At 51.6% G+C, this 25454-nt stretch overlaps 1 protein-coding gene and 1 pseudogene across 4 annotated transcripts in view; both read right to left on the reverse strand.

Annotated features, from left to right (window-relative positions):
- The window catches only part of CAPZB (capping actin protein of muscle Z-line subunit beta), a 147915-nt gene that overhangs the window by 8693 nt on the left and 113768 nt on the right, over positions 1–25454 (reverse strand). For all 4 annotated transcript variants that reach the window (XM_030912974.1, XM_030912973.1, XM_010385550.2 and 1 more), the window contains exons 5-6: positions 9631–9772; positions 8844–8960 (exon numbers count right to left, since the gene is read on the reverse strand). In XM_030912974.1, the coding sequence (XP_030768834.1) occupies positions 8844–8960; positions 9631–9772 (259 nt within the window). The remainder of the gene's footprint in view (positions 1–8843; positions 8961–9630; positions 9773–25454) is intronic.
- On the reverse strand, positions 4894–7519 carry LOC104679827 (annotated as a pseudogene).

The following is a 25454-nucleotide window of genomic DNA, read 5'->3' on the forward strand; positions in this document are numbered from 1 at the left end:
GAAACGAAGCCTAAAGATGCAAGAATCATACAGCACTGTTAGATTCCAATGCCTTTGCTCTTCCTACTTCACCATGCCAGTTAAATGTACCGGGGCAAATTCAAGTCAGATATTTAGGCTCAAGGGTGCATTTCATGGAGTACAAAATGGGGAACTGTTGACTCGCAAACAGTTCCTATGAAGAGACTTGTGGTTTTTAGATAATTTCAAGTTTGACAAGGACGAGATGTGGCTACTAGGAAAGCTTTGGTGCAACTTTAAGGTGCATAAATGACACTATTCCTTGTGCCCAGATAAGGGGAGGCGTTCTCATCCCATCGCATGATGAAGACACTGCAGCTGCCAGCTCCCACCGCTTGCTTGAGAAGGCAGTGGTTCCTCTCTGTTCTGTCCTGGCCCGGCTACATCTGCAGGGCTGGATTCAGTTTAGGGAACCTTTTTTTTTTTTTAAGAGACAAGGTCTTGCTATGTTGCCCAGGCTGGACAGGAACTCCTGCAATCCCCCCACACAGCTGGAACTATAGGCACGTGCCACTGTACCCTGCTAAGGCACTGGGTTTTAAAAGTTTTCAATGAGTTAGAGTTCATCTGCTTAAAAGGTCTGAACACCCTGACACCAAGAAATGGAAAAGAACTAGGGCTATCCAGGCCTCGGTGGGGGGGGGGGGGCAGGGGGGAGATGTGTGTGGGTTAGGGGAGACCCAAGAGAATCTGGCAGGGCTCTGAAGGCCTGCTGTCTTCCAGGGGAACAGATCCAACCTATGTCGCTGCAGATGGCAGAGGGGGGACCGAGCAGTGAGAGAACATCATGGCTCACTGGGCTAGACTCAGTCTGTTCTGATAGAGCTGTCCCTGATGGGCACCTGCTCACAAAGTAACGTGGTCCGGGAGACCGATGGGTCTGAGAGACCGGGTGGCATCTGACAAGGAGGGGGTCTAGGTGAGGGCAACAGTCCAGAACCTGCTGCCTCCCAAGTCGTAACAGTAAGTCTCTGCAGAAAAAAAGAGACCTGGTTCTGGCAAGACTGTGTTGCTGAGGGCTAGTGGAAAAGAGGGAGAGAAATGCTAGAAAGACCGGCTTCTCTGCTCCCATCTGTCCTGGCACACTCTGGTGAGTCATCCTGAGGAATCTCGACCCCCAGACTCCAGGGGGTCTCCATAAAACAGGAGTAGTGAGTGCCCACGAACTTGAGATTGACGGTTCTCATTTCGGGTCTAATCAACACACCACCCGTGGCGGCACTGGAGCGTCTGCTGGAACATCATCTTTATCTGCCACTAGCAAAACCCTGGTGCCAAGATGATGGGGTGGGCTGTCTGCTGAACAGGAGCTGGGGAGCACCCTCAGGAGGGAGGGGGCTCCATCCACCCATCTTCAAAAAGAACTTTTGCATGCTGGCCCCCGGGGACTGTGTGTTCTCCCTGATGTGGAGGTGGTTACTGTGCCCAGGCTCAGGGCTGGGTGGAGTCAGCTCTGCAGGCAGGGAAGCCTGGGGGTCGGATGGAAATGAATGAGGTCCTTCCAGCAAATCAGAGTCTCTCCTCCTCCCCAGCTCCATGTGGACAGCAGCTTCCCGGCCACCCTAGGGAAGGAATGACGGTTTGGGGCTCACTGTGGGCCCCATTTTAAATGGGCACCAACAGCCCAAAGTGAGGCCCGGGCCGTCGGCAAAGGTCCTGGGTCATCTGGGCAAGTCCAGTCACATCAGCAATTTGGCCTCTTCCTTCCTATCTTTGTGTTTCAGAATCAAGAGCCATCTTCCAACAAACAGGCCAAACCCCATGGCCACCAAAGGTAGAAGAGGTTGGGTGGAGGAGAAGGCTTGCAGTGTGCAGCACTGTCCCCAGGAACAAGACTGATCCCCCAGAACACAGGGGGCCTCAGCCCGTGGTAGGGAGGCTGAGCCCACGTAAATGGCCACGCAGGGGCTGGAGAAGGAAGGAGAAAGGCACCTGGGGAGTGAGGGGCACAGGGCTCGGCGCACCCGGCCATATTTCCACAGCCCCCTCACCCACCCCTGCTCACTCCCCTCCACACCTGGTCAGGGTCAGCTTGCTGGCAATATCAACCCACCAAAAATAGAACCATTTGTGCACTGCATATATTATTACATCCTTATAAAAGTGGCTGCCAGAAGGAAAACATTTTTATGTGCTGTGGCTGCACAGATGTTCCACAAGGTGGTTCCAATGGAGTTTGAAGCCAGAGCCTGGCCCGCGTGTCCCCAGCAGGCACCTCTCCCCCTCCCCATGGCCCTAACACAGGCAAGCGTTTGGAAGCCAGAAGCCTTTCCCCTAGAGGGTATATATTACACCTCCCACTGCCACGCAGCATCTTCTAGCACAACCCAGAGGGCGCGGCCCTAAGGCGTGGGCCCCACTCAACAGCTCTGAGGCCCCATAGCTCCTGTGCTACAGCCCGAGAGGAAAGGGCCTGGACCAGGCCTCCGTTTCCTTGCCTTCACCTCGCACTAAATAAACAAATGTACACAAAAGGCCTAGAGCGGGGCCTGCCAGAATGGCAGCTCTCACTGACTGTCAAAGCACAGCTCCATCCCCAGGACTCTTCTGGCCTTTGGTGTCCTCCTGGTCACCACACTGTGCTATGGGTCGGAGGCCAGGAGCCGGTGTGCAGCCAGGCCAGACGATGCTGGTCAGATGGCCTCCCAGGGAAAGTTAGGGTTGCCCAGTTTAGGAAAATTTTGAATCTAGAATTGTACATGTTCTAAAAGTCTCTCCTTGCAAGATATGTGGTAGTAGCAGTAAAAGTTATTGTTTGTATTTTTATTTTTGAGACAGGGTCTGGTTGTGTTGCCCAGGCTGGAGTGCAGTGTTGTCATCACGGCACACTGCAACCTCTGCCTCCCAGGTTCAGGCCATCCTCCCACCTCAGCCTCCTGAGTAGCTGTGACTACAGGTACATGCTGCTTCACCTGGCTAATTTCTGTATTTTTTGTAGAGACGGGGTCTTACTTTGTTGCCCAGGCCGGTCTCAAACTCGAGCTCAAGTGATCTGCTGCCTTGGCCTCCCAGTGTTGGGATTACAGGCATGAGTCACTGCGCCTGGCAAAGTTATTATTTATTGAGCATAAAACTGTGTGTAAAAATAGTTTTTTATTTCTACTTTACAATGATCTTTCCTTTATTTTTGAGATGGAGTCTCGCTCTGTCACCCAGGATGGAGTGCAGTGGGGCGATCTCAGCTCACTGCAACCTCTGCCTCCCGGGTTCAAGCGATTTTCCTGCCTTAGCCTCCTGAGTAGCTGGGATTACAGGTGCGCACCACCATGTCCAGCTAATTTTTGTATTTTTAGTAGAGATGGGGTTTCACCATGTTGGTCTGGCTGATCTTGAACTCTTGACCTCGTGATCCACCTGCCTCGTGATATACCTGCCTCAGCCTCCCAAAGTGCTGAGATTACAGGCATGAGCCACTGTCCCCAATTTTTTTTTTTTAAATAAAATTTGTTTATTATGTTTTTTAGAGACAGGATCTTGCTCTGCTGCCCAGGCTGGAAAGCAATGGTGCAATCATAGCTCACTATAACCTCAAACTCCTGGGCTCAAGTGATCCTCCCATCTCTGCCTTCTAAGAAGCTGGGACCACAGGTGCTGCCCCACCTGGATAATTTTTTGGTTTTTTGGGAGGGGGGAAGGGGTGGGGCGTAGGGCAACTGTTGTCCAGGTTGATCTCGAACCCCGGGCCAAGCAATCTTCTTGCCTCAGCCTCTCAAAGTGCTGGAACTATTATCTTTGAAAAAGAGCACTATCAACACTGAGCTTCAAAGAGTCTGTCTAGGCCACAGAGCTGCAAAGTTCCCGGGCTAGGATCCGAACCAAGGTCTGGGTGATCCTGAAACCTGCTTCCTTTTATGAGATCTCTCTGCTGGCTCAATTTCATCTACATCCTTTACCAGAAAACTGAAGGACAAACCACAATCCAGGGCTCAGAAAACCTGAGCAGGGTCCATCCCTGCCTCAGCCCCCTCCTGCCAGGGATCTCCAGTCCCTTCCTCTCCGGTTTCCGCCCTTCACAGCATGGGATGGTTGTGGGGAGCCTGTCTCAGGCCAGCTTTCCTTCCCAGCCAGGCGCTGGTCACTCCACCCCAGGTCATCTGACAAAAACCCAGCCGCCCCTCGAAGCTGTGCTGCTCAAGCATCTGCACCCCCGAACCCAGGCAACCCCACGGGATACGAGGAGCATGTGTGCAGCTGCAGCCAGGCCTCCCCAGCGAGCGTGCACTCCTGGAACTGCCAAGCTGGGCCCAGCCCACCCTTTGTTCCCTGCATCTGGAAGGGCAATGGGCTTCTTCCCCGTGACAAAAATATACTGCCTGGCCTAACTGCCAAACACGAGTCAAAGAGGATGTTCCTGCTAGGATACACAGGCAAGTGCCTCTGCTGGGGTTTTACTGCCTCAAGATATATTGGGGGTGTCTACTGCTGAGTGGGGAGAAAGGGCTCACTAGCCAATGACCCGCCTGATCTCCCCACTCAACAAAACATTCCACCTTCATTTCTAAATATTTAGAAGCTGAGAAAATATCAAACGAACATCTGCAGGGCCCTTCCCCGGATGGGAAACCTTGGATCTCTTTCCAGAGATTTACAGTTTCGCCTCTTTCCCACGTCTCTGCTGTCACACAGAAGAAGTGACCTCTCAGTACAACTTCCTTTTCAACCTCTTGGAACTTGAGGCTTGCAACCTTTTTTCACTTGCTCTACAACCCTCCCACGGGGGCCCATGTGGCAGTGTGCTAGAGGGCACCTTCTGCCCGCCTTTCCTCACATGCATCCGCAAGTCTTGGCAGGAAGGTACGATCTGGCTGGCTTGCGGCTCACCTTCTCTCCGACAGTCCCACTGCTGCGGGAATTTGCTAGAAGACTAGCTATTTACCTTGTCTTCTAGTTGACGTCCCTGAGAAACATCTTTTGGTGGTTGGAGGTGGGAGAAATAAAAGGTAAAATGACGGAGGCAGGGCTGGGTGGAGGGAGCGCTGCCTGGTCTGGCTGTGTTCTGGCTGGTGGGCAGGCGCAGCTCAGGCCCTCCACCTCTGTCACACGTGCCCAGGAGAGTGGCGCTCTGCCCTGGTCACTGGCCTACCATCAGCCACCTACACTGGGATATGAGTGGGCCCAGGGCATACCCTGATGTGCCCATGGAAGGGATCCCTGCAAGATGCCAGCAAGCCGAAGCTGGCGGCCTTCTCCAGATGGGCCATGGGAAACAGGAAGACGAGGGTGTCCCCAGGACCACACACAGGGAAGGGCAGCTACTGCTGCCGGGGTGAGGCAGGCTGGGCCACACGACCCTGGGAAAGCTGGGGACCCACAGGGCCTTGCTGAGGGTGCTGATGCTGGCTGGGATGGCTCTTGGGGCTAGGGCCTGGCACTGTGGGCCTGGGGAGATGGCTCCAAAATCAAGCAGCCTTCCTTCCTGACATGTGGGGCAAGGGAATGTGAGCGTGGGTGACCTGGATGAAGGCAAGTTTCCAGAGGAAAAAGTCAGGCCCAGGTTGCTGTGAGGACTGTGTAAGGAGGAACTCGAGTGAGGGGGCTCTCATCTGACGCCCATCTCACATCTTGGTCGTCCAGCCCCTGCCCACTCCACTCCAGAATGCCTCCCAGCCTGCCCTTCTTCCCCTGCCCTTCTCTGTTTCCGCCCTTGCTACCTCCTGTCTCAGATGGACACTAGCTTCTTCACTGACCTCTCTGCTGCAGGGGTGTCCCCTCCAACCCTCCCAGGGTTGCCTGATCCAGGCCCTTGTCATCTCTCTCCTGGATGACTCTGATAGCTTCCCTCTGACCACCCATCCCCCAAGCCCACTGGCAGAACCACCTTCTGGAAACGCAGATCCCATCAGATCACTGGATTCCCTAGAAACCTCAAAGCCCTCCTGACAGCCTCTAGCAGTGAATGCACCCCAGTGGCCAAGTGGCCTCCAGCAGGAGACCATCCTGAAAGACAAAGGCACACCTGCAAGAGGGGCCCAGAGGGCAGCACTGCTTAGCACTGCTCAGCACACGTCTAGGGAGCCCTGACCCCATGTGGGCCTCTGCAGGGCTGGTCCTGCTTTCGGGGACTGCTTGCTTCTGAGGCCACAGGTCCACTGCAGCTGCTCACGCCGGCTGCTGAGACAGTGTGCCGTCTACACCGAGCTGACTGCTCTATGCACTTCCATCTGACAGTTCATTTAGCAGTCGCCGAATGGCAGGCACAAAGGATGAATCGAGACCACAACAGCTGTGGTGTGGTAGAAAGTAGCATATTTTTTTTCTCACCAGGCAAATCTGGGTTCACATCCTGGCTTTGCTTCTTACTGGTTAAGTTATATGGGCAAATTATTTAAGTTTGAACCTCAGTTTCCTCACCTATTAAACGAGAATAACCTGACCTTGGTTACGATCTAATCCAAGGGGACAGCTTGCAAACCATGCGTGTTCATGCTACCACCGATCCGCTCACCTCTCCCGGAACCCTTCGACTCCCACCCAAGCAAGCACAGGCATTCTTCCAAGGCTCCTCTGGACCCGTAGCCAAGCTCTGCAACCCTCACTTCCCCTGTCTGCTCAGAAGCTGTGCATCATTAACTTAGATTTGTCTACCTCGTTGCAATCCCTCCCCTTTCTGTAGTTACTTACACTGGAACCCAGCCCCAGCTTTAATGCACCTCAAATGAATGATGTGATCAGCCGTTAGAATGATGGCAGAGCATGAATTTCCTCATTAAAGCCCCTAGAGCAAAAGGCAATGCAAACAAGGTCCGAAGCCCTGGCCAAGGTGTGCTGAGGACAGGCACTCATCAGGCCTGGGTTGAGCTTGGCAGGAGACACTGCTCAGGGCAAGCCGGAACCAGACTCTGGCCATGGGCTGACAGCTTTGATTTAAACTATTAGGAGGGCTGAGGATTAAATATTTGTCCAGGTCACTGTAAACCGGGTGGAATTATCAACAGCCTGGAGTGGTAAGTGATGCAGGAAGCAGTCTCTGGATACAGATTCAGGATTTTCCACCCACTCCCCAGGTGGCAGGATGTGGGAGAGTCAGGCTGCAGGGGAGCTGGCTGCCTGGGGATTTGGCTGCTCCTCCCCAGCCAATGGCCCCTGGAAGATAGGAGTCCACTTCCATGCAAAAAGGCTAACCACCACCCCCTCCCCCAACCCTGTGAGCACTACTGAGTAGTTCCGGGATGGGACCGCGATATCCCTGCTCAGATGCCAAAAAGAGGACCCCAACATCCCTTCTGGTCTCCAGCCCCTCGGACACAAGAGAGGCAGTGGAGCCTCTATAGGTGGAGGGAGGCTCCCAGGCATGATGGCTGACATTCACCTTGCATCACTATTTTTTAAATGCACGTAGATGTTGTTGTAACTAGTAGAATACAAATTCACTTAAAGATTTACTACACTGGGCTGGGTGTGCTGGCTTATGCCTGTAATCCCAGCACTTTGGGAGGCCGAGGTGGGCGGATCACTTGAGGTCAGGAGTTCGAGACCAGCCTGGCCAACATGGTGAAATCCCACCTCTACTAAAAATACAAAAAAACGAGCTAGGTGTGGTGGTACACACCTGTAATCCCAGCTACTCGGGAGGCTGAAGCAGGAGAATCGCTTGAACCCGGGAGGCAGAGATTGCAGTGAGCCGAGATCACACCACTGCATTCCAGCCTGGGTGACAGAGCGAGACTCCGTCTCAAAAAAAAAAAAAAAAAAAAAAAAAGATTTACTACACTGATCCTTTCAGTCATATTTTTTCTATCCACAGCTATCGAGAGCATAATTATCTTACTGAAAGATATCTCTGATGTTAAAAGGAATTCTCACAGTGGAAAGTCAGGGACTACTGGAACCGAGAATGGAAGGGCATCCTTGCAGAAAGTGGCGCCCCTCTGAGGCTCTCAAAGCTGTGCTGTTTCTGCCAATACTGACTTCTCCGAAGGCAAAGCGGGGTCCTTGTGAAACCCAGTTGTGCACCTGGTCTATGCTTTCTCTTCCCCCTTTACGCCAAGCATCTTGTGGCCCTGCACCAGCACAAGATTAAGGCCTTCTCTTGGGATGGGAATGTAAAGGGTCCTGAACATGGACCCTTACACAAGGTTCTTAAACCCACCTAGATGCTTACGGGAGCATCTAAGGTAGAAGGGGAGGCAAGTTTGCTCAGGGAAGGCAGTACCTTCCAGTCCAAGTCCAAGTTTGCCTTAGACAGAACCTGGGAACAACGTCGTGGAGAAGGGTTGCTAGAGATACCCAAACAAAAGATGGATAAGAGAGAGGTATCCAGTAGGGCACTTCTTAAATTTCAATGTGCACACACATTACCTGGAGAATTTTGTGAAAACAGAGATCCTGATATTCTAGGTCTGGGGGGGGGTCTGACATTTCTGCCTTTCTGACAAGCTCTGTGGTGATGCTGATGCTGGTCCTTGGACTAGGCTGAGGGCAGCAAGGTGCAGACACTCTGAGCTCAGGTAAGCAGTTCCCAGAGAGCTGGCCTGACTGATGGGCTGGGCATGGCCACAGAGAAGGCAAACAGAGCCAAGCACCACTTATCACAGCACAACATGAGCCGAAGCATGGGGATGTGCGGTGCCCTGAGGAGTAAGGAGGAGCCACGCCAGCACCTGACCTCCCTCAGCAGGAGGCCAGCAGCGTGCCAGCAGCTATGGGCAACCCTGCACAGCCCAGAGAGCTTTCATTTGAAAATGCGAAGCCCTACTTAGATGGTGGATTTATAGCTGGCTGAACATGCTTACCCTAGGGCACCTGCTCACTCATCTCTGCAGGTCAGCGCTGAGGCCAGCACCTGTGGGCACTGGCAACTGGCTATGAGCGGGTAACTCTACCTGTCTGGTAAGGCTGCCTCCAAGGTTCATGGTGCCAGAGCCGGATTTGTTGGTCTGCAGCCACAGCATCACCGTGGAGGTCAACTTGTAATGGGCGGTGCGGCCGCTGGATTTCTCCTGGAAGGACAAGACAGAGATCTGTTGAGCTGAGGGAGAGCCTGAAGTGGCCCCTTGAATTCAGGGTCATCCTAATATCTCCCTTCCTAGGTCATTATCACAATATTACCTTTTTTTAAATTGGAGACAAAGTCTTGCTCTGTCACCCAGGCTGGAGTGCAGTGGTGTGATCTCAACTTACTGCAGCCTCCACCTCCCAGGTTCAAGTGATTCTCCTGCCTCAGCCTCCCAAGTAGCTGGGATTACAGGCACCTGCCACTAAGCCTGGCTAATTTTCTTTGTGTTTTTGGTAGAGGTGGGGTTTCCCCATGTTGGCCAGGCTGGTCTTGAACTCCTGACCTCCAGTGATCCGCCTGCCTCAGCCTCCCAAACTGCTGGGATTACAGGCGTGAGCCACTGCACCCGGCCTCACAATATTATCTTTCTTATAAAATTCCAACTGGTTTTTAAAGGGACATTTGTAATTGTGTATTTCTTTTGGGAACTTAATCATCAATGACTCCTGCAATCTTGACTTATCTTTATCCAAATGGCCTGGAGGCATTTCTCAGAATTAGGGGTTCAGAGATTACAGCATCCTCCTCACTGCATCTGCTAGAGAGCAGCGTGGCACTGTTTGGTGTGATTCTGTACTTAGTGGCCCCGGCCACCAGCTGCTGGGAGGCGGTACCTGCACTTCTACCACGTGGATGGAATCCCAGCAGCCTTTGATCTTCTTTGATCCATCTCCAGCCTTCTTTATGAGGATCACTCCAGCAAAGCCATGATCCAGATCCCAGAGGTAGACAGATGAGACGCCGCCTTCAAAATACCTGCAGGAAATAGGCCAATGTGCCTGTTAGATGCTAAAGGACAGATCATCAGCCTGGGTCCCAGGCTGTTGCTCAGCAAAGATTCTGGGATTTGGGGTCCTCCCTGCAACAGTTATGGGAGCCGATTCTTGGGTGTGTTCTGATCGTTCTCTGGCTTGGGGAGGGGGTGCAGCATTCTTGGGGGCGTAGTAGGTTTAGGCATCATAAAGATGAACTTGAGTTTGGGCTCTGCCACCTCCTCTAGCTTTGTGGTCTTTGGCTTACTGGACCTCTCTAGGCGTCACACTCCTCCCAGATAAAGAACGCAGCACGAGTGACATCCAGTGACAATCTGTGCAGGCCATGACTACTGGAGTGACCACGGTTGTTCGATATTTCTGTCTTTTGGGTTACAGGGCAGATGAGAAAATACCGCAACAAACTCCCTACACGCTGATCCCTTCTGAGCCTGACAGACCAGGGCTCCAGCTGGTCTTTCGGAGCAATTTCCTACAAAGCGCTAGCCGGAAATGAAGGGCTCAGCTTGAGACAGTGCTTCCTCCTCAAATCCGAGTCAATACAAAAACATCTCTCTCTCTCTCTCTTTTTTTTTTTTTTGAGATGAAGTCTTACTGTCTCCCAGGCCAGAGTGCAGTGGCACCATCTCGGCTCACTGCAACCTCCACCTCCCAGGTTCAAACGATTCTCCTGCCTCAGCCTCCTGAAGCTGGGAATACAGGTGTGCACCACTCCGCCCAGCTACTTTCTGTAATTTTAGTAGAGATGGGGTTTCGCCATGTTGGCCAGGCTGGTCTCGAACTCCTGACCTCAAGTGATCCACTGCGTCTGGCCCAGAAACATTTCTAATTATGATGAAATGGAAGAGGGATTTCTAATTACGATCAAATAGAAGAGGGAACGAAAAGGTTAGATGAGAAATGGGAATCAGTCTGGGATCCCAAACCCAACAGACCCAGGTCAACTACTGTGGCTCGCTGGGGCTGCCGTGAGCAGAGGTGAGGGGTGGAGTCAGCTGATGGGAACTGCAAATGCTGGTGATAACCAGTGAAATCTCATTTCTTGTGGCGAAAGTCTGTAGCCTCTCTGACCCCAATTAAGCCCCAAAAAGAGAAATCTCATCTCTGCTGATAACCAATGAAACTGTGAGCAATCTCATCTCTCACGGTGAGCACACCTTTATCAGAAAGTTTGGGGCCTCTCTGACCCCTATTAAGCCCCAAAGCCCTGGTGCGGCAGGCGTATTCTGGGAGCACACCGCCCTCAGCCCCGGACAGCTGGGAAGGTGGGCCCAGGCTTGGGAGTCAGACGGACCCAACGACACCTCTAGCATGCCCAGCCCCAGCTATGAGCTATGCTCACGCATGTATGCGTCCAACTGTTTACTAAGGGACCAGTGGCGTGAACGTGGACTTTAGGGACTTAATCTACTTTCTATGGCTGTTGAGAGACAAACAATTAGGAAAAGTAGACACCTACCAAACAGTTAATGTAAAATTAAGTACTAGAAATTAACATGTATCTGTAGATTATGTCTCCCCAAAGCTATTATATAATAAAAAATACACATGGTAAATGTGAATATTTACAGAATGTGGGTGATGGGTATACAAGAATTCTCTGTACTTTTTTTTTTTTTGCAATTTGACAGTAAGTCATACTGTTCCAAACTAAAAAGCTTTTGTGAAAAATCAGTACACGAATACACCAGAGTGTAAGGTAACTAAGAGACCAACAGACCAAGGAAGCAAAGCATCCTCCCAGGAGAATGAGGGTGCCCTGGCTGGTCTGCCCTCACTCCAACCCTCAGACCTGTGGAGCATCCAGGGGGCTGATACTCAGGTGGGCTACCCTTGGCCCCGCCCCGAGGGCTCCCTGCGGCAGGACCACATCCTGTCCCGTTCCCTCTATGGTACTACCCACTGTGATTAAGCTATCAAACCGAATACACCATGGTGCGTCCACAGGCGAGTCTGCAGGAGGGCAGATGAGGGCAGGGCTGCCTGGCTAACACAAGTGCCACTCAGGGAACACCTGTGGGATGGATGTGTCAGGTGCCAGATGCTAAGCTCATCATTGGTCAAACTGCACAGGGTGGGGAAGGGTCTGGCTCTGGCAAGGTGTAGCACAGGCATCCTTTCCTTCGAGAGGAAAAGGACCACTGGATGAACAGACACACCTGTGGGGCTCAGAGCTCACTGCTGGCAGAGGTGACGTCCAGGACACCGGCCAATACTGGCACTCAGAGACCCCACTCCAGAAGATCATCTCCTTTATTCCAGTCTGTCTCGAAACTCTCCCTTCTTGGGGCAAGGCGAGCTAAGCTGATGAGTGTTTTGGTCCAGGGCCCAAGGCCCCATCTGCCTCCACAGGGCCCTCCTGGTCTGGACCAGCCCCACACAGAGTTGGAGAGATCAGGCCATTCTGGAATGTTCCCGGAACACCTGGAGAGGGACTGACAGCCCCTGCTGGACCTGAGGTTTAGCAGGGCTCAGATGACTGGCAGCATGGGCTCTGTGAGCCTTTCTGGCTTCTTCTCCTGGATTCCTGAAGGTTAACTTACGAGGCGCATCAACACTACCGAGAGAAGAGCAACTCAGAACAGACCTGCTAATACCCTTCCTGTTGGCGACAGATGGCTTGGTTCTAGCACACGGTTTTCCCTTTCAGCCAGCTTACAGGGAGAGCAGCCCCACATCAAAAGAGGGGGAAGAAAAACAAACAAAAAAACCCCACTTTGCTGGCAAAAAGGATGGGCCAATAATTCCTTCTTTCCTTTGGCCATTCTGGAAAGAAGGCTTGCAGCCCAGGGGCATTTCATCCTTCCGCTCCTTCACAGATCCACGCAGACCTGCGGTGCTGTGCCCGCCCAAGGCTTGCTCTCCTCTGTGTGCTGGGACACTGGGGAGAGGCAGGTCAGGCTGCCCTGGAGGGGAACCAGGAGAAATCCCGATGGCCTGACACTGTTGACACCCTCCGGCAACCAGTTCAAAAGCACCAGGTGGCCCACGGCTGCTTCCCCTCAGTCCCATCCCTGAGCGTTCCATTTCTTCCAGAAAAATAAAACAACCGCATTAAAGTTTTATAGGGTGGAACTGGCCGTTTCCACTCCAACGTCCCACCCCGTGGCCTGGCTCCCACTACAGGCAGCTTCTCCTTGGCGGGCCACAGTGACCAGGTCTAAAGTTTCAAATGCTGGAGCCAGGGGAGGTAAAAATGCAAGCTCAACTGTGACCTCCTTGTGGGGTTACTATTCTGTTACCCACAATTTTAAAACTTACTGCAGGAACATTATTGTTTTTTAAAAAAGGAAATCTGAAAATTAGCCCACAATACCATAAATCAACTTATCCCATAAATCTGATTTTTCCAAATTCCCTTCCAGTCCAGATGCATTTTTATATAACCGTAAGCACAGCAAGAGTACCATGCTGAATTCAGCTTTTTACACTTGGCACAGAATCATTAGCATTTTTCCATGGAGCCGCATGATCTCCATAATCATTTTTAACAGCAAGGATAGTATTCAGTCGGATAGTATCCTAATTTACCGTCGATCTGACTTAATAAAGAAACAACGGCGACAGAGTTAGAGGTGGCGTGGTTGGCCTCTCGCTTTGAATCTGTTCCCTCTCTGAATCGGGGTGCTCCAACTGAGGTGAGTCAGACGTGCTGAGACCTGGCCTCTGCAGGTACAGCTCAGACACTACAATAATTCAAGAATGGGCTTGCATTCCATTCGCCAAAAGGAATCTCCAGGGACTGGGGCAGCCACAAGTCTCAACCTGACATTCCGAGACAAAGGGAGCAGAGGATTGCATGGTTAGAAAGGCTTGTTTCAGAATCGCCCAGAAGCACCAGCCTCTCCTGCGAGTGCTGTCAGGACAGCTCCGGGACCTTCAGGTGGGAGGTGACTGCAGGGCGGATGGGCAGCGCCCCCACTACTTGGTTTATGGCTCTGCTCTGCGCGTGAAGCATTAATTAAAGAGGGACCACAACACGTTTTTGAAAATTTATTTCTTACCTACTGTACTTTGATCATAATGACATGAAACAAGGAAAAAAATAATTTTTATGTGGTTTGCATTTATGAGTTTTTACATAAAGGCTTTTGTGGGTATTTTAAGAATGTGCTAAAACGTTGTCTGAAACCACATAAAGCCATCTGAGGAGTCGCCCGCCAGAACTAACAGCACACACATGGAAGCACTTTAACTGGCCTTTGTATATTTAATGAGTCAAATAGTATTAATATTGTTTAAATGCTAACATGCTATTTCAATAAGGTGGCTCTACCATCGCCCGAGACTCACTCTCAGGCCCCGCACATCCCTGTGAGTGAATGATCAAATGTGGTCAAGCGCTGAGAGCAGGCTGCAGAGGAATTCACCCGCCCTGCCTTGGCCCCTGCCCATGCCTGATAATTTCAAAATCCCCCAACTCTGCAGGGAGGGAGGAATGGGCCCAGGACTCACTACCACAGCTCAGCTGATTTGGGCTCAAGAGGAAAAGCCCAGAGAGTCCCTGCAGTGAGGTCTCTGGTCAAGGAGGCAGAAGGGAGAGCTTTTTATTTTATTTTTTTGAGACAGAGTCTCGCTCTGTCGCCTAGGCTGGAGTGCAGTGGCATGACCTCAGCTCACTGTGACTTCCACCTCCTGGGTTCAATTGATTCTCCTGCTTCAGCCTCCCAAGTAGCAGGGATTCCAGGGGTCTGCCACCACGCCTGGATAATTATTGTTTTTTTTTTTTTGAGACAGAGTTTTGCTCTTGTTGCCTAGGCTGGAGTACAATGGCATGATCTTGGCTCACTACAACCTCTGACTCCCAGGTTCAAGCAATTCTCCTGCCTCAGCCTCCCAAGTAGCTGGGATTACAGGCATGCACCATCACGCCTGCCTAATTTTGTATTTTTAGTAGAGACGGGGTTTCTCCATGTTGAGGCTGGTCTCGAACTCCTGACCTCAGGTGATCTGCCCACCTCGGCCTCCCAAAGTGCTGGAATTACAGGCATGAGCCACTGCGCCCGGTCTAATTATTGTATTTTTAGTAGAGACGGGGTCTCACCATGTTGCCCAGGCTGGTCTCTGACTCCTGGCCTCAAGTGATCCACCAGCCTCGGTCTCCACTTAGTGTTGGGATTATATAGGCGTAAGCCACTGTGCCTGATCAAGAACCTCTTTTAAACATGCAGGCCTAGGACCAGGCACAGTGGCTCACATCTGTAATCCTAGCACTTTGGGAGGCCGTGGTGGGAGGACTGCTTGAGCCCAGGAGTTCGAGGTCAGCCTCTATAAAAAAAGAAAAAAGAAAGAAAAAAACAAACCGTGAAGGCCCAAAGAGAAAAGCGTGGGCTTTTCCTAGGCTTCTTTCCTAAATGGAAAGCCAGGCAGCACGGGGAGCACAGGGCTGAAATCAATACCCACAGTCAAGAGGCTGAACGACACGCTCAAATCAGGGCTCCCCAGTGGCCAGGACAACACAGGGACTAGCTTGCAAAGACTGCGGAGAAGTCTGCTTAGACAACTGTTGAACCATGAAGTGGGGGGGCCTCAGAAGCTCCAGGAAGATGAGGAGGGGGTGAAATGACAGACCAACTTGGGAATGACTGGGAGCAAACTGCTGGAGTCACCTGCTTGCTTGTCTCCACGGAAGAGCTAACTCCTTCAACGGAGAGCCATCAGTTTTACCAATGGTCCTGGCGCCTTTTAAAACTTTCCTAACATAGATTAACATTATGTTTTGTTTCGTTTTTTTGAGACAGGGTCTTGCTTTGATGCCCAGGCTGGAGTGTGGTGGTGCGATCATGGCTCACTACAGCTTCAACTTCCCGGGTTCAAGTGATCCTCCTCCCCCAGCCTCCCAAGTAGCTGGGACCACAGGTGTGCACCACCATGCATGGCTAATTAAAAAAAAAATTTTTTTTTGCAGAGAGAGGGTCTTGCTATGTCGCCCAGGCCGGTCTCAAACTCCTGGGGTCAAGCAATACACCTGCCTGGGCCTCCCAAAGTGCTGGGATGACAGGTATGAGCCAGCTCACCCAGCAAAGATGAACATTTTAAAGGCAAACAGAATGGCAGAGCACTCAGTCAGCTGGGACTACTGAGTGGGGTGGTGGGGCCACTCTGAGTTGGATCTGTAAGTCCTGCCATTTGAAATTTATGCTCATCACAACAGGCAGATGCAGGTTTCAAAACGTCAGGAGACTGGCAACACAGGGGACACCTCTCTGGAGGAGCCAGGAGGCAAGGGCAAGGCCCTCCCATGGGACCAGCTGTTTATCAGCACAGCCGATCACAATTAAACATCTGGTTGGGTTTGTCTCTATCGTCACCTTGGTCCCTAAACGTGGATCAGCTAAAAGCCTAATGTGTCAGTAATTCTCTTCTTCTCAGAGTTTTCAGTCGTTTCTCCCCGAAAATCACTCTTCCAGTTGAATAATGTCATAGTCACGGATATAGATTCTATGTCCGTAACTTTTCAACCACAGGACTTCTGGGGGGAAGGAGAAAAAAGGGAAAACATAATACTTCACACTCAAAATGACCTACTTCACCAAAGTAAAAAGAAAAGAAAATATTTCAGCTCCAAAAGCTTTATGGAGTGTCTGAAGCTGAGGTGTGCGTGCAGGCCTGGGGTGGAAACTTGCTCCGGGAATCTGAGCTGTAGCTATGAATTACCCAATTCCCAGGCCTGGCCAACACTGGGCTACAAATCTAACAGGGAAAATGGGAGGGGAAGGGGCTTTGAAGTTGGTCTTTACTCCTTCCTTTCAAATCACCTCCTGGGAGAAGAGCTGGATTCGTGGCTCGAATACAAAGTCTCCCAACAGGTAATGAGTACATGCTACAAGAACCAAGGCCAGGACAGACCTGCTGGGAGCAGGGCTTTCCAGCACGAGCCAAGAAACAGACTCTGTGGTTTTTGGGTTCACTGAGATGTGGCCTTCTGGCTATTGGCGGGCTGGGCCACACTCACAGGACTTGGACCTCTGGCCTGAGTCATCTGTGACGCTGAGGCACAGGCAGCACCCACAGACGCGGCCAAGTTAGGGGCATCATAAGGTAAGCTCCATAGGTACTAGAACAGGGCTTTCTCCTGCAGTCAACTTCACTGAACAAAGCCAAAGGAAAGGCAGTACTTGGCACCAACACAGTGCAAAAGACTTTTTTCTTATTTGTAAAATCAAAGAGCTGGATCAGAGGCCAGTATAGAGGGGTCCCTCCCAGCTCTGACATTCCAGGATTTGGTGGTTGCATCAAGGCCTGTACGAGGCAGACTGAGCACCACAGGGCAGGTTCCTAACATCTTAAGTCTCTGTCAAACCTTTGCTTACACACCTCCAGTGACAGTGAACTCATTACATTTCTGAGGCAAACATTTCTGTTCTGAACAACCCAGACAGTTCTCTCTGGACGTGAGTGAAAACTTCTCACTACTGCCTTCCGGAATCACAGAAAACAAGAACTTAATGCCCTTTCCTTGTATAATCCTTTCAAACATTTAAAACTGGCGCACATAAACTCCAAGATTTCTCGTTTCTGACCTTCTCCTCCTTGTATTATTCCTCATACGACTCAATACCTTGTTTATCCTTCTGAACATACTCCAGGTTGTCAATGTCTTAAAAGAACAGAAAACAATGCCCCAACTAAGTGTTAACCAATGCACAGCATAGCAGAGACCAGCACATCTCTTGGCAAAAAGGCTACTCCTCCTTCCAGCGCTCAAGACCAAATTAGCTTTCATAGTAATCACACCTAATTCATGCTACACAAACTCAACTTGCAAAGTCATCTCAAATGGAATATTTTTTCTTTTTTTTTTCTCTCTTTTTTTGAGACAGGGTCTCGTTCTCTTGCCCAGGCTGGAGTGCAATGGCATGACCATGGCTCACTGCAGCCTCAATCTTCTGGGCTCAAGTGATCCTCCCACCTCAGCCTCCTGAGTAGCTTGGGACTACAGGTGCATGCCACCACACCTGGGTAATTTTACTTTTTTTTTGTAGAGATGGGGTCTCGCTATGCTCAGGCGGGTCCTGAACTCCTAGGCTCAAGTAATCTTCCCACCTTGGCCTCCCAAAGTGCTGGGATTATAGGCATGAGCCAGGGTGCAGAGCTGAATATTTTTTCTTATGTGTTGCCATGAAATTGCCTCTCACATCCTGGACTTGAGAACTTGGTAGACTGGACCCAAGAATGTCACTTTCCACTCAAATCTGTTACAGATCACTCTCATAGACATGACTTCAACATTTCAGCGTCTCTTCTGGGATCCCAAGTCTGTTGTGATCTGTATTCTATCCAAGCCACTCTTCCCCCGAAGTCTTTATGCACGGGAATACATGTGAAAGCAGGGGACCGTGCAAATGAGGATGTCACTGAGTATATATCGCGTGGATTTCCAGAAAGAGCACTGGCAGCTCTACTGAAGGCTTCTGTGGAGAAATTGATGGTCCACTAGGAAGGAGGGCTCTGGTCTGGGCACTTTTTTCACGTTGGAGTCAGTGTAAAGATGGAAACCAGGCCGGGCGCAGTGGCTCACACCTGTAATCCCAACAATTAGGGAGGCTGAGGTGGGCAGATCACCTGAGGTCAGGAGTTCGAGACCAGCCTGACCAACATGGAGAAACCCTGTCTCTACTAAAAAAAAAAAAAAAAAAAAAAAATTAGCCGGGCATGGTGGCACATGCCTGTAATCCCATTTACTTGAGAGGCTGAGGCAGGAGAATCGCTTGAACCCAGGAGGCGGTGGTTGCGGTGAGCTGAGATTGCACCACTGCACTCCAGCCTGGGTAACAAGAGCGAAACTCCACCTCAAAAAAAAAAAAAGATGGAAACGCCCATAGCCTTGACTGAGTCGAGGGGACCTGCTATGGTTGATGAGGGAGAGGTAGAGGTAGAAGGGAACACAGGAGGTGGGGCTGGCTGGAATGCTGGCTGAAGAGTTCAGACTAAAAAGTTTGAAATGTTGATGTAACTGGAAAAAGCAGAATTCCTCTATGATCTGGTGCTAAGCTAGGGAACCCGGGCCCTCAAACAGCTCCAACATGTAAGATTCCACGGGAGTCTTCCTTTCCCTACCCTATGTTCTCCCATCACATGTACGGTGTGTTCTGCTTCTGGGATCTCACTAAGGAATAGCAGCAAGACCTGGGACAAGTAAGTGGTCGTAGGCCAGGCACGGTGGCTCATGTCTATAATCTCAGCACTTTGGGAGGCCGAGGTGGGGGGAATCACTTGAGCCCAGGAGTTCAAGACCAGGCTGGGCAACACAGTGAGACCCTGTCTCAAAAAATATATATATATACATAAAATAAATGGTCATGAGGGACACTTTTTGCTGTAACTGGTGCTTGGTCATGACAAAGACAAGGTCATACAGGCATTAGTTCAAACAAACTCGCGGCTGGGTGCGGTGGCTCATGCCTATAATCCTGGCACCTTGGGAGGCCGAGGCCGGCAGATCACCTGAGGTCAGAAGTTCGAGACCAGCCTGGCCAACATGGTGAATCCTGTTTCTACTAAAAATACAAAAATTAGCAAGGTGTGGTGGCAAGTGCTTGTAATCCCAGCTACTCAGGAGGCTGAGACAGGAGAATTGCCTGAACCCGGGAGGCAGAGGTTACGATGCGCTGAGATGGCGCCACTGCACTCCAGCCTGAGCGACAAGAGTGAGATTCCGTCTCAAAAGAAACAACAACAAAAAAGAAACAGAGACTCTCAAGCTCCATGACTGATTTTATGGCAAAGAGGAAGAGAATAAAACCCAGAGGCAGAACCATTCCCCGGCAGCTGAGGTTCTGGCCCCAAAACAATGCCTTTTTGTTCCCTCCTAGGAACAAACTGCTATCAGCAGTAGTTTGTTTTTCTGATCATCCTTAACATCCTTACAACAAAACAGGCACCTGGTATTCACAGGTGGGAACAATTTGACTCCACCCCAGGAAAAAGAGAAAACTGTCCGTTCTGCTCAGAGAGGCATCTAAAACCTGGCCCCCTTCCTCATGGTGTAGACCAACATTCCTTTTTGCTCTGCTGGCTGCCCTCTAGCCAACTTCGAAAAGAAGCCGAGTACATCCTCTGTCCAATGGATAGGCGTGGGTGCTGCCCAGTGGGCACAATGTTGCAAAGTCCAGAGAGCTGCAGACGGCACACGAGGGGCTGCAGAATGTGGCTTCTCTTTCTTATATAAGCTGTTTTACCAGCCTACACTCAAGATGCATCTGGCAAACAAGCATGAGGAGATACAAGGAAGATCACAAGAAAAAAACCAAACGGGCAAGCACTTGCCATGGCACCTGGCAGAGCAAGCACTCAACAACTGGTGGCTGTTGGTTTTCATCAGGCTCTTACTTTCTGAGCAGAGGGGAGAAGGCAACCTCGACGTGTTCTGAGCTGCCCTGGAAACGTCCCTTGGAAACACAAAGTGCCGCTTACTAGGAGCGGTTCCGTACCCACAGGCACAGGCCCCACACAAAATGGAGAAAGATCCACACTTGGCTTTGGGCGGGCCGTGTCCAGAGCTGATGCTGAAACTCGACCACCCTTGTTTGTGTGTTGAGACCAGCTGTTTTCACCACGGTTTAGGGAACACGGCCCAGAGGCTGCCCGTCGACACGAGACAGGTATTCAGCGGAAATTCCTTCCAGTACACACAGGTGCAACAATCCCCCGAGTCAACATACCAATCAGCTTAGGCATGTGCGACTTTAATGCCAGTTGCACTCAGAAGGCACATCTGGACTGCGGCTGCCGTGCTTCAGAGCCTCTCTTTTACGAGACTTTTATTTTTTTACTTAAAGAGAAATAATGAAGGCCTTTCTGGAAACAATGGTGCCACCGCTGGGGCCGGCTATCTGGCTCTGGGATCTGGTTTTGGGATCTGACCAAACTGTCCACACTCTGCACCACTGCGACCGTCTTCTGCTCTCTGGACTAGTTTTAAAAACACCGCTGGCCCCATGGAGCTACCTCATGAGCCATCAACAGTCAGGGCTTTCTGGGCTTCCAAGTCATCACTCTCATCCAAAGTTGCCATTGTTGAGAAATTCTGTGTCGGGGGCTTTGCATATCTTTTTTTTTACAGTTAAGAAAACTGTAACCCAGAGAGATAAGGAATGTGCCCAAGTCACAGGCTGAGAAGCAGGGATCTGGGAGGAGATGTCAGGCTTGGCTGGCCCCAGTGCCCGTATTCTGCCCCATGCCAGTCTGCCTGGCCATCCTGAGACATGCCAGCTGTGGTGGGATGGAGTGCAGACGGACAGAACGGGGTCGGCCTGTAGGTTAGATGCACGTATGAAGCCACATCACTGAACACAAAGCTGCCCCAAAGTGGAGAAAGACCAAATGCGGTGGCTCACGCCTGTAACTCCAGCACTTTGGGAGGCCAAGATGGGAGGATCACTTGAGGCTAAGAGTTTGAGACCAGCCTGGGCAACACAGTGAGACCCCCCCCATCTCCATTTTTTGTTTTTCTTACAAAAAAAAAAAAAGTGGAGAGAGTCAGGGTTAAAAAGGGAGCCCACTGGGTGACCAGGAATCTGGGACACACCCTGAGCACCCCGTACTGGGGATTTTGGAGGGCTCTCTACCTCAGTGAGGCAGCTGGGGCTGCTGGCTCGGTCACTGCAAGAATGCCTTTTTTTTTTTTTTTTTTTTTTAAATTAGATGTGGGGTCTCACTCTGTCACCCAGGCAGGAGTATGGTGGTGGGATCATAGTTCACTGCAGCCTCCACCTTCTGGGCTCAAGTGATCCTCCCACCTCAGCCCCCAGACACTGAGATTACAGGTGTGAGCCACTGCGCCCCACCCCACCTATTCTTGATACTAGCACAAAGCAGCTTTCCATCACAGAAGCCAGGGAAACATCTTAGCAAGGGGAGTGCAGGGTCTCTGGCAGGACGGCAAGGCTTGACCAAGGGAGGGAACTGGTCCCTGCTTTCAGCCGCGGGGTTTCACTCCAGCATGTGCAACAGCCCAAACCAAAGCTTGACTGTGTGCTATCTGGTCACAGGAACCCAAGAATTCCGGAGGCATCAGAGTCCCTGATGCTGACGTGAGGATCATGTTTATAAGCAAACTTGTTTTCTGCACACTCCTGTTTTCCATTTAACTTTCTTTCAGCAGATGAAAATCAGACCGCGCATGCCAAGCAACCAGACACTGGCCTGCAGCCTTGGGATGCCAGATGAAAGGGACCCCCAGGACAGGGGGCAACATGCAAGCCTGTCTAGACCCACTCTTTAGGGGTTTGCTAACTGTAGCAGACCGCCCCCCCCCCCCCCCCCCCCGGCCAGGAGCAGTGGTCACGAAAGAGCTGAAACGCACCGTGAGAGCAGGAAGCAGGCTCAGCTCTACTCCCCCAGAGCTGTGAGGTTTCTCCAGACCTTTCTCCCTGCTCTGCGAAAACAACACAACCGAGGTGGGCTTGGGTTTCCCCATTAAGTGCTTCTGGCACTTTCTCACAAGCCCCAGGCAGTGGCAAGCCAGTGTCCCATAGCAGGCAGGCCGGGTTCTCAGAGGCCTGTGCGCACATGGCTGAAGACACAAACATGTTCAAACCCAAGTGCTAATCACACTGTGGACATGCCAGAAGCCAACGACGGCCTGGCTCCACCCCGCTGTCCTGAGTGCAAGAGGAGTGGCAAGCGGTGCCCATCACAGGATCCCTCCGGAGGCCTTTACATCTGGGGAAAGGTCCTACCTCTGGGCAAGGAAATGAGAACACAGACCTCACTGAAGGGGCAGGGAGTGAAGGGGGATGTCCCCAACCAAACCGTCCCAGCAGCTCCAAGACATTCCTAAGCATTCTCCATTACTCCCCTTATTCTGCCCACCTCCCAGTGGGACTCTGACTTCGTAGGCCTGGCCGTTTCCAGCGGTGGAAAAAGCCCCGGGGTACCTGGAACTGCAGAGCTCACTCAGCCAGACCAAGGGAAGCAGCTCTCCACTCTAGCTGAGCTGTCAGGTCCTTCCCACGACCGGCCTCTCCAATCCAGCCTCCACACTACTTCTGAGGAACTTCTTAGGATGCACATCAGAGCTGTCCTCCCCTTCGAACCTTTCAGACAATTCCCAAGTCTCCCAGAATGACACCCAGAGGCGGCGCCCCACAGGCCTGTGCGCCTCTCCCCACTGCCCTGTCCTGTTCCGGCCTCCACTCGCTGCCCACGACCACTGGGAATCACTTCAGGGCGTGGCCCAGGCGGTTCTCACTGCTCAGGGCACTGTCCTTGTCCTCCCCCAACACAGTACAGGGCTGTGTCCGGGATCCCCAGACCACCTGAGGCTCCATAATTCGCTGCGAGGACTCACGGAATGCGGTACAAACTTGCCCTCGGGGCCAAGGGTTACTGCAGTGAAAGGGAATAGGGCAAAGGAGGCCCAGGGAGAAGGCGCAGGGGCCGGGGTCCTGAGAAACCAGGCACCAGCTTTCAATGCCCTGCTCCATGAAGTCACACAGGACGTGATGTACTACCCCAGGGATGGGTTTGACTGCATGTGTGAAGTGCCGTCTACTGGGGAAGCACGCCAGGAACTCAATGCCCAGGGCAGTACTGCTAAGCACCCTCTACCTAGCACTTGGTAAAATTTCAGATGCCCACAAGGAAAGGAGAAGGAAGGCCATACTGTTTGCACACAGTTCAGGCGTCGGAAGCCACTCTTACCACGGAGTGGTGAGACCCCTCCCGAAACCCAAGTTCCCAGATGCCAGCCGCAGGCCAAGCTGGCAAGCAGGCCTCCAAGGGACAGCAGTCTCAGGCCAGCTCTGTTAGCTCTCTCTACTCAAGTGCAAACCCCCTGTAACTAACCCACAGTTCCTTCCTCAGAGCCTTCCCTAACATCCACACCCTTCGCTCTTCCCCACTGCAGGATCCAGCTCTTGTTCCTTTGCAGCATTTATCAAATTGTGCAAGTATTGTGTTCATCTGTTCACTCGTTCCTGTGTTGAAACATGGGCCCCGGTGAGGGAGGGACTGGGCCTTATGCATTTGCCACTGACTCTGGGAGCATGGCATTGTCGCTGGCAGGCTCTCGGTAAGGACCTGGTGACCGATCCCAAGGACTCTCTCTCCAGTCACTGCAGACGGGCACCACTAGCATCTCTGTTCAGCCTCACTGCATCCTGATGATGTAGACTGAGCAGCAATCATCAATTCCATTTTTGAGACAGAGATTTCCTGGAGGCCTTGCTGTGGGAAGTGGTGGAAGAGCTCCATCCTGAAACCACAGCTTTCTCGAATGATCACGAAGCCTGCTACCCCACCAGGTCCGCCACCCAAACAGCCCCATACCGTGATCATAAATGCACAGAATGTAAGACGCACATACAGATACCTGCTGCACAATTCAAAGAGCCCTGTCACCCAGCAGCCTGGAAGGTGCTGGGTGGAGGCAAGGCCTGAATGCAGTAGGGGCCTGACGCACAGTGTGTCACTGAGTGACACCTCAGCCAGCAGGATGGGTAAGGAAACGGAGGCTCAGAGAGGTTAACTCACTCGCGCACAGTCGGTCAGCAAGAATAGACAAATAGAGAATCCAGTCCAAAGCTCTTTAAAGCCAAGGTCCTCTCCATTCTGTGGCCGGGCCTCAGACACCTTGGTGAGGGTCAGAGGCTTTTGGCGTGAAGTGGCGGTGCCTTCTGCCTGGAAAGCCTCCCAGCACTTACAGCTGCCTGCTCACACTTCTGCACTATTTCCCTGGAAAACCTCCCCCTATCGCCTGCAGTTCCTCCATGCTCGCCTCTCGAGGAAGGGGTGCACTGAGGGGCCCGGGGCTGGGAACCTGTAGTTTCAAGGACCCCGGAAATCAGGTGCAAACATTTCTCACATGTGAACATGGACGTCCTGCCCTTCCTGGGCCAATGTTCCTCAAACATCAAATGGCGGGAAGGAGCAGGAACAACTGCAGTTCTGAAATGGCCCAGAGAGGGTACAGGTGCTGGAAAGCCTAGGAGTGCCCATCCACCAAGCTCCTGGCTCCTCCACTCCTGGAGAGGCCCTAGGGCCCTGGGACTGCCACGGGGACGCCAACCTTGTTTCACTCTATAAACTTCTTCCAGACAAGGAGGGCTGATTGGAAAAGCTAATTAAAGCTTTTGAAGATTATCTCGGAACTGAAGCAAGGAAAAACACAAAATTCCCTCCCACCCTGCTCCTCCACCCCCCAGACTCTGGCCTTCATTAGGCTTTGATTTCAATCAATTGCACACCCACTAAAATTAACTTATAAGGCCAATAAATTACAACCGCATGTTTGAAGGTATTATCTGCTCCAAGCCAAGAGCCAAGGACTTCAGAGCATGGGGCGAGACGTCTGGCACAGATGGGAGTAATCATCTTTAGAAGAAGGCAGTGCCAGCCCTTTGGTCAGAACATCTGGTCCCAGGCAGAACTCGGGGCCGACACAGGCCAGGGCCAGACTTGCTGTGAAAGCTCGAGCAGGGAAGGTTTCCTGTCTTCTCCAGGAACCTGAAAAATCAAAGTGTTAGTCTTTGGGTTCATGGCAGCCCACTGGTCGCTCACACCAGTAAGATATTCCTCTGAGAGCTGCCGGTGCCTGACCTACAGCAAAGTCTCCACTTCTAAGTGTTTCCCAAGCAAGATCACTTAGGTCAAAGATGAGGTTTTGTGACTGATGAGCTAGACTAGGCTTGGACCTAAGAAAGTAGAGTCGGCTCTGCCGA

This window comes from Rhinopithecus roxellana, chromosome 12 (genome assembly GCF_007565055.1).
Source record: "Rhinopithecus roxellana isolate Shanxi Qingling chromosome 12, ASM756505v1, whole genome shotgun sequence".
NCBI classification, from domain to species: Eukaryota; Metazoa; Chordata; class Mammalia; order Primates; family Cercopithecidae; genus Rhinopithecus; species Rhinopithecus roxellana.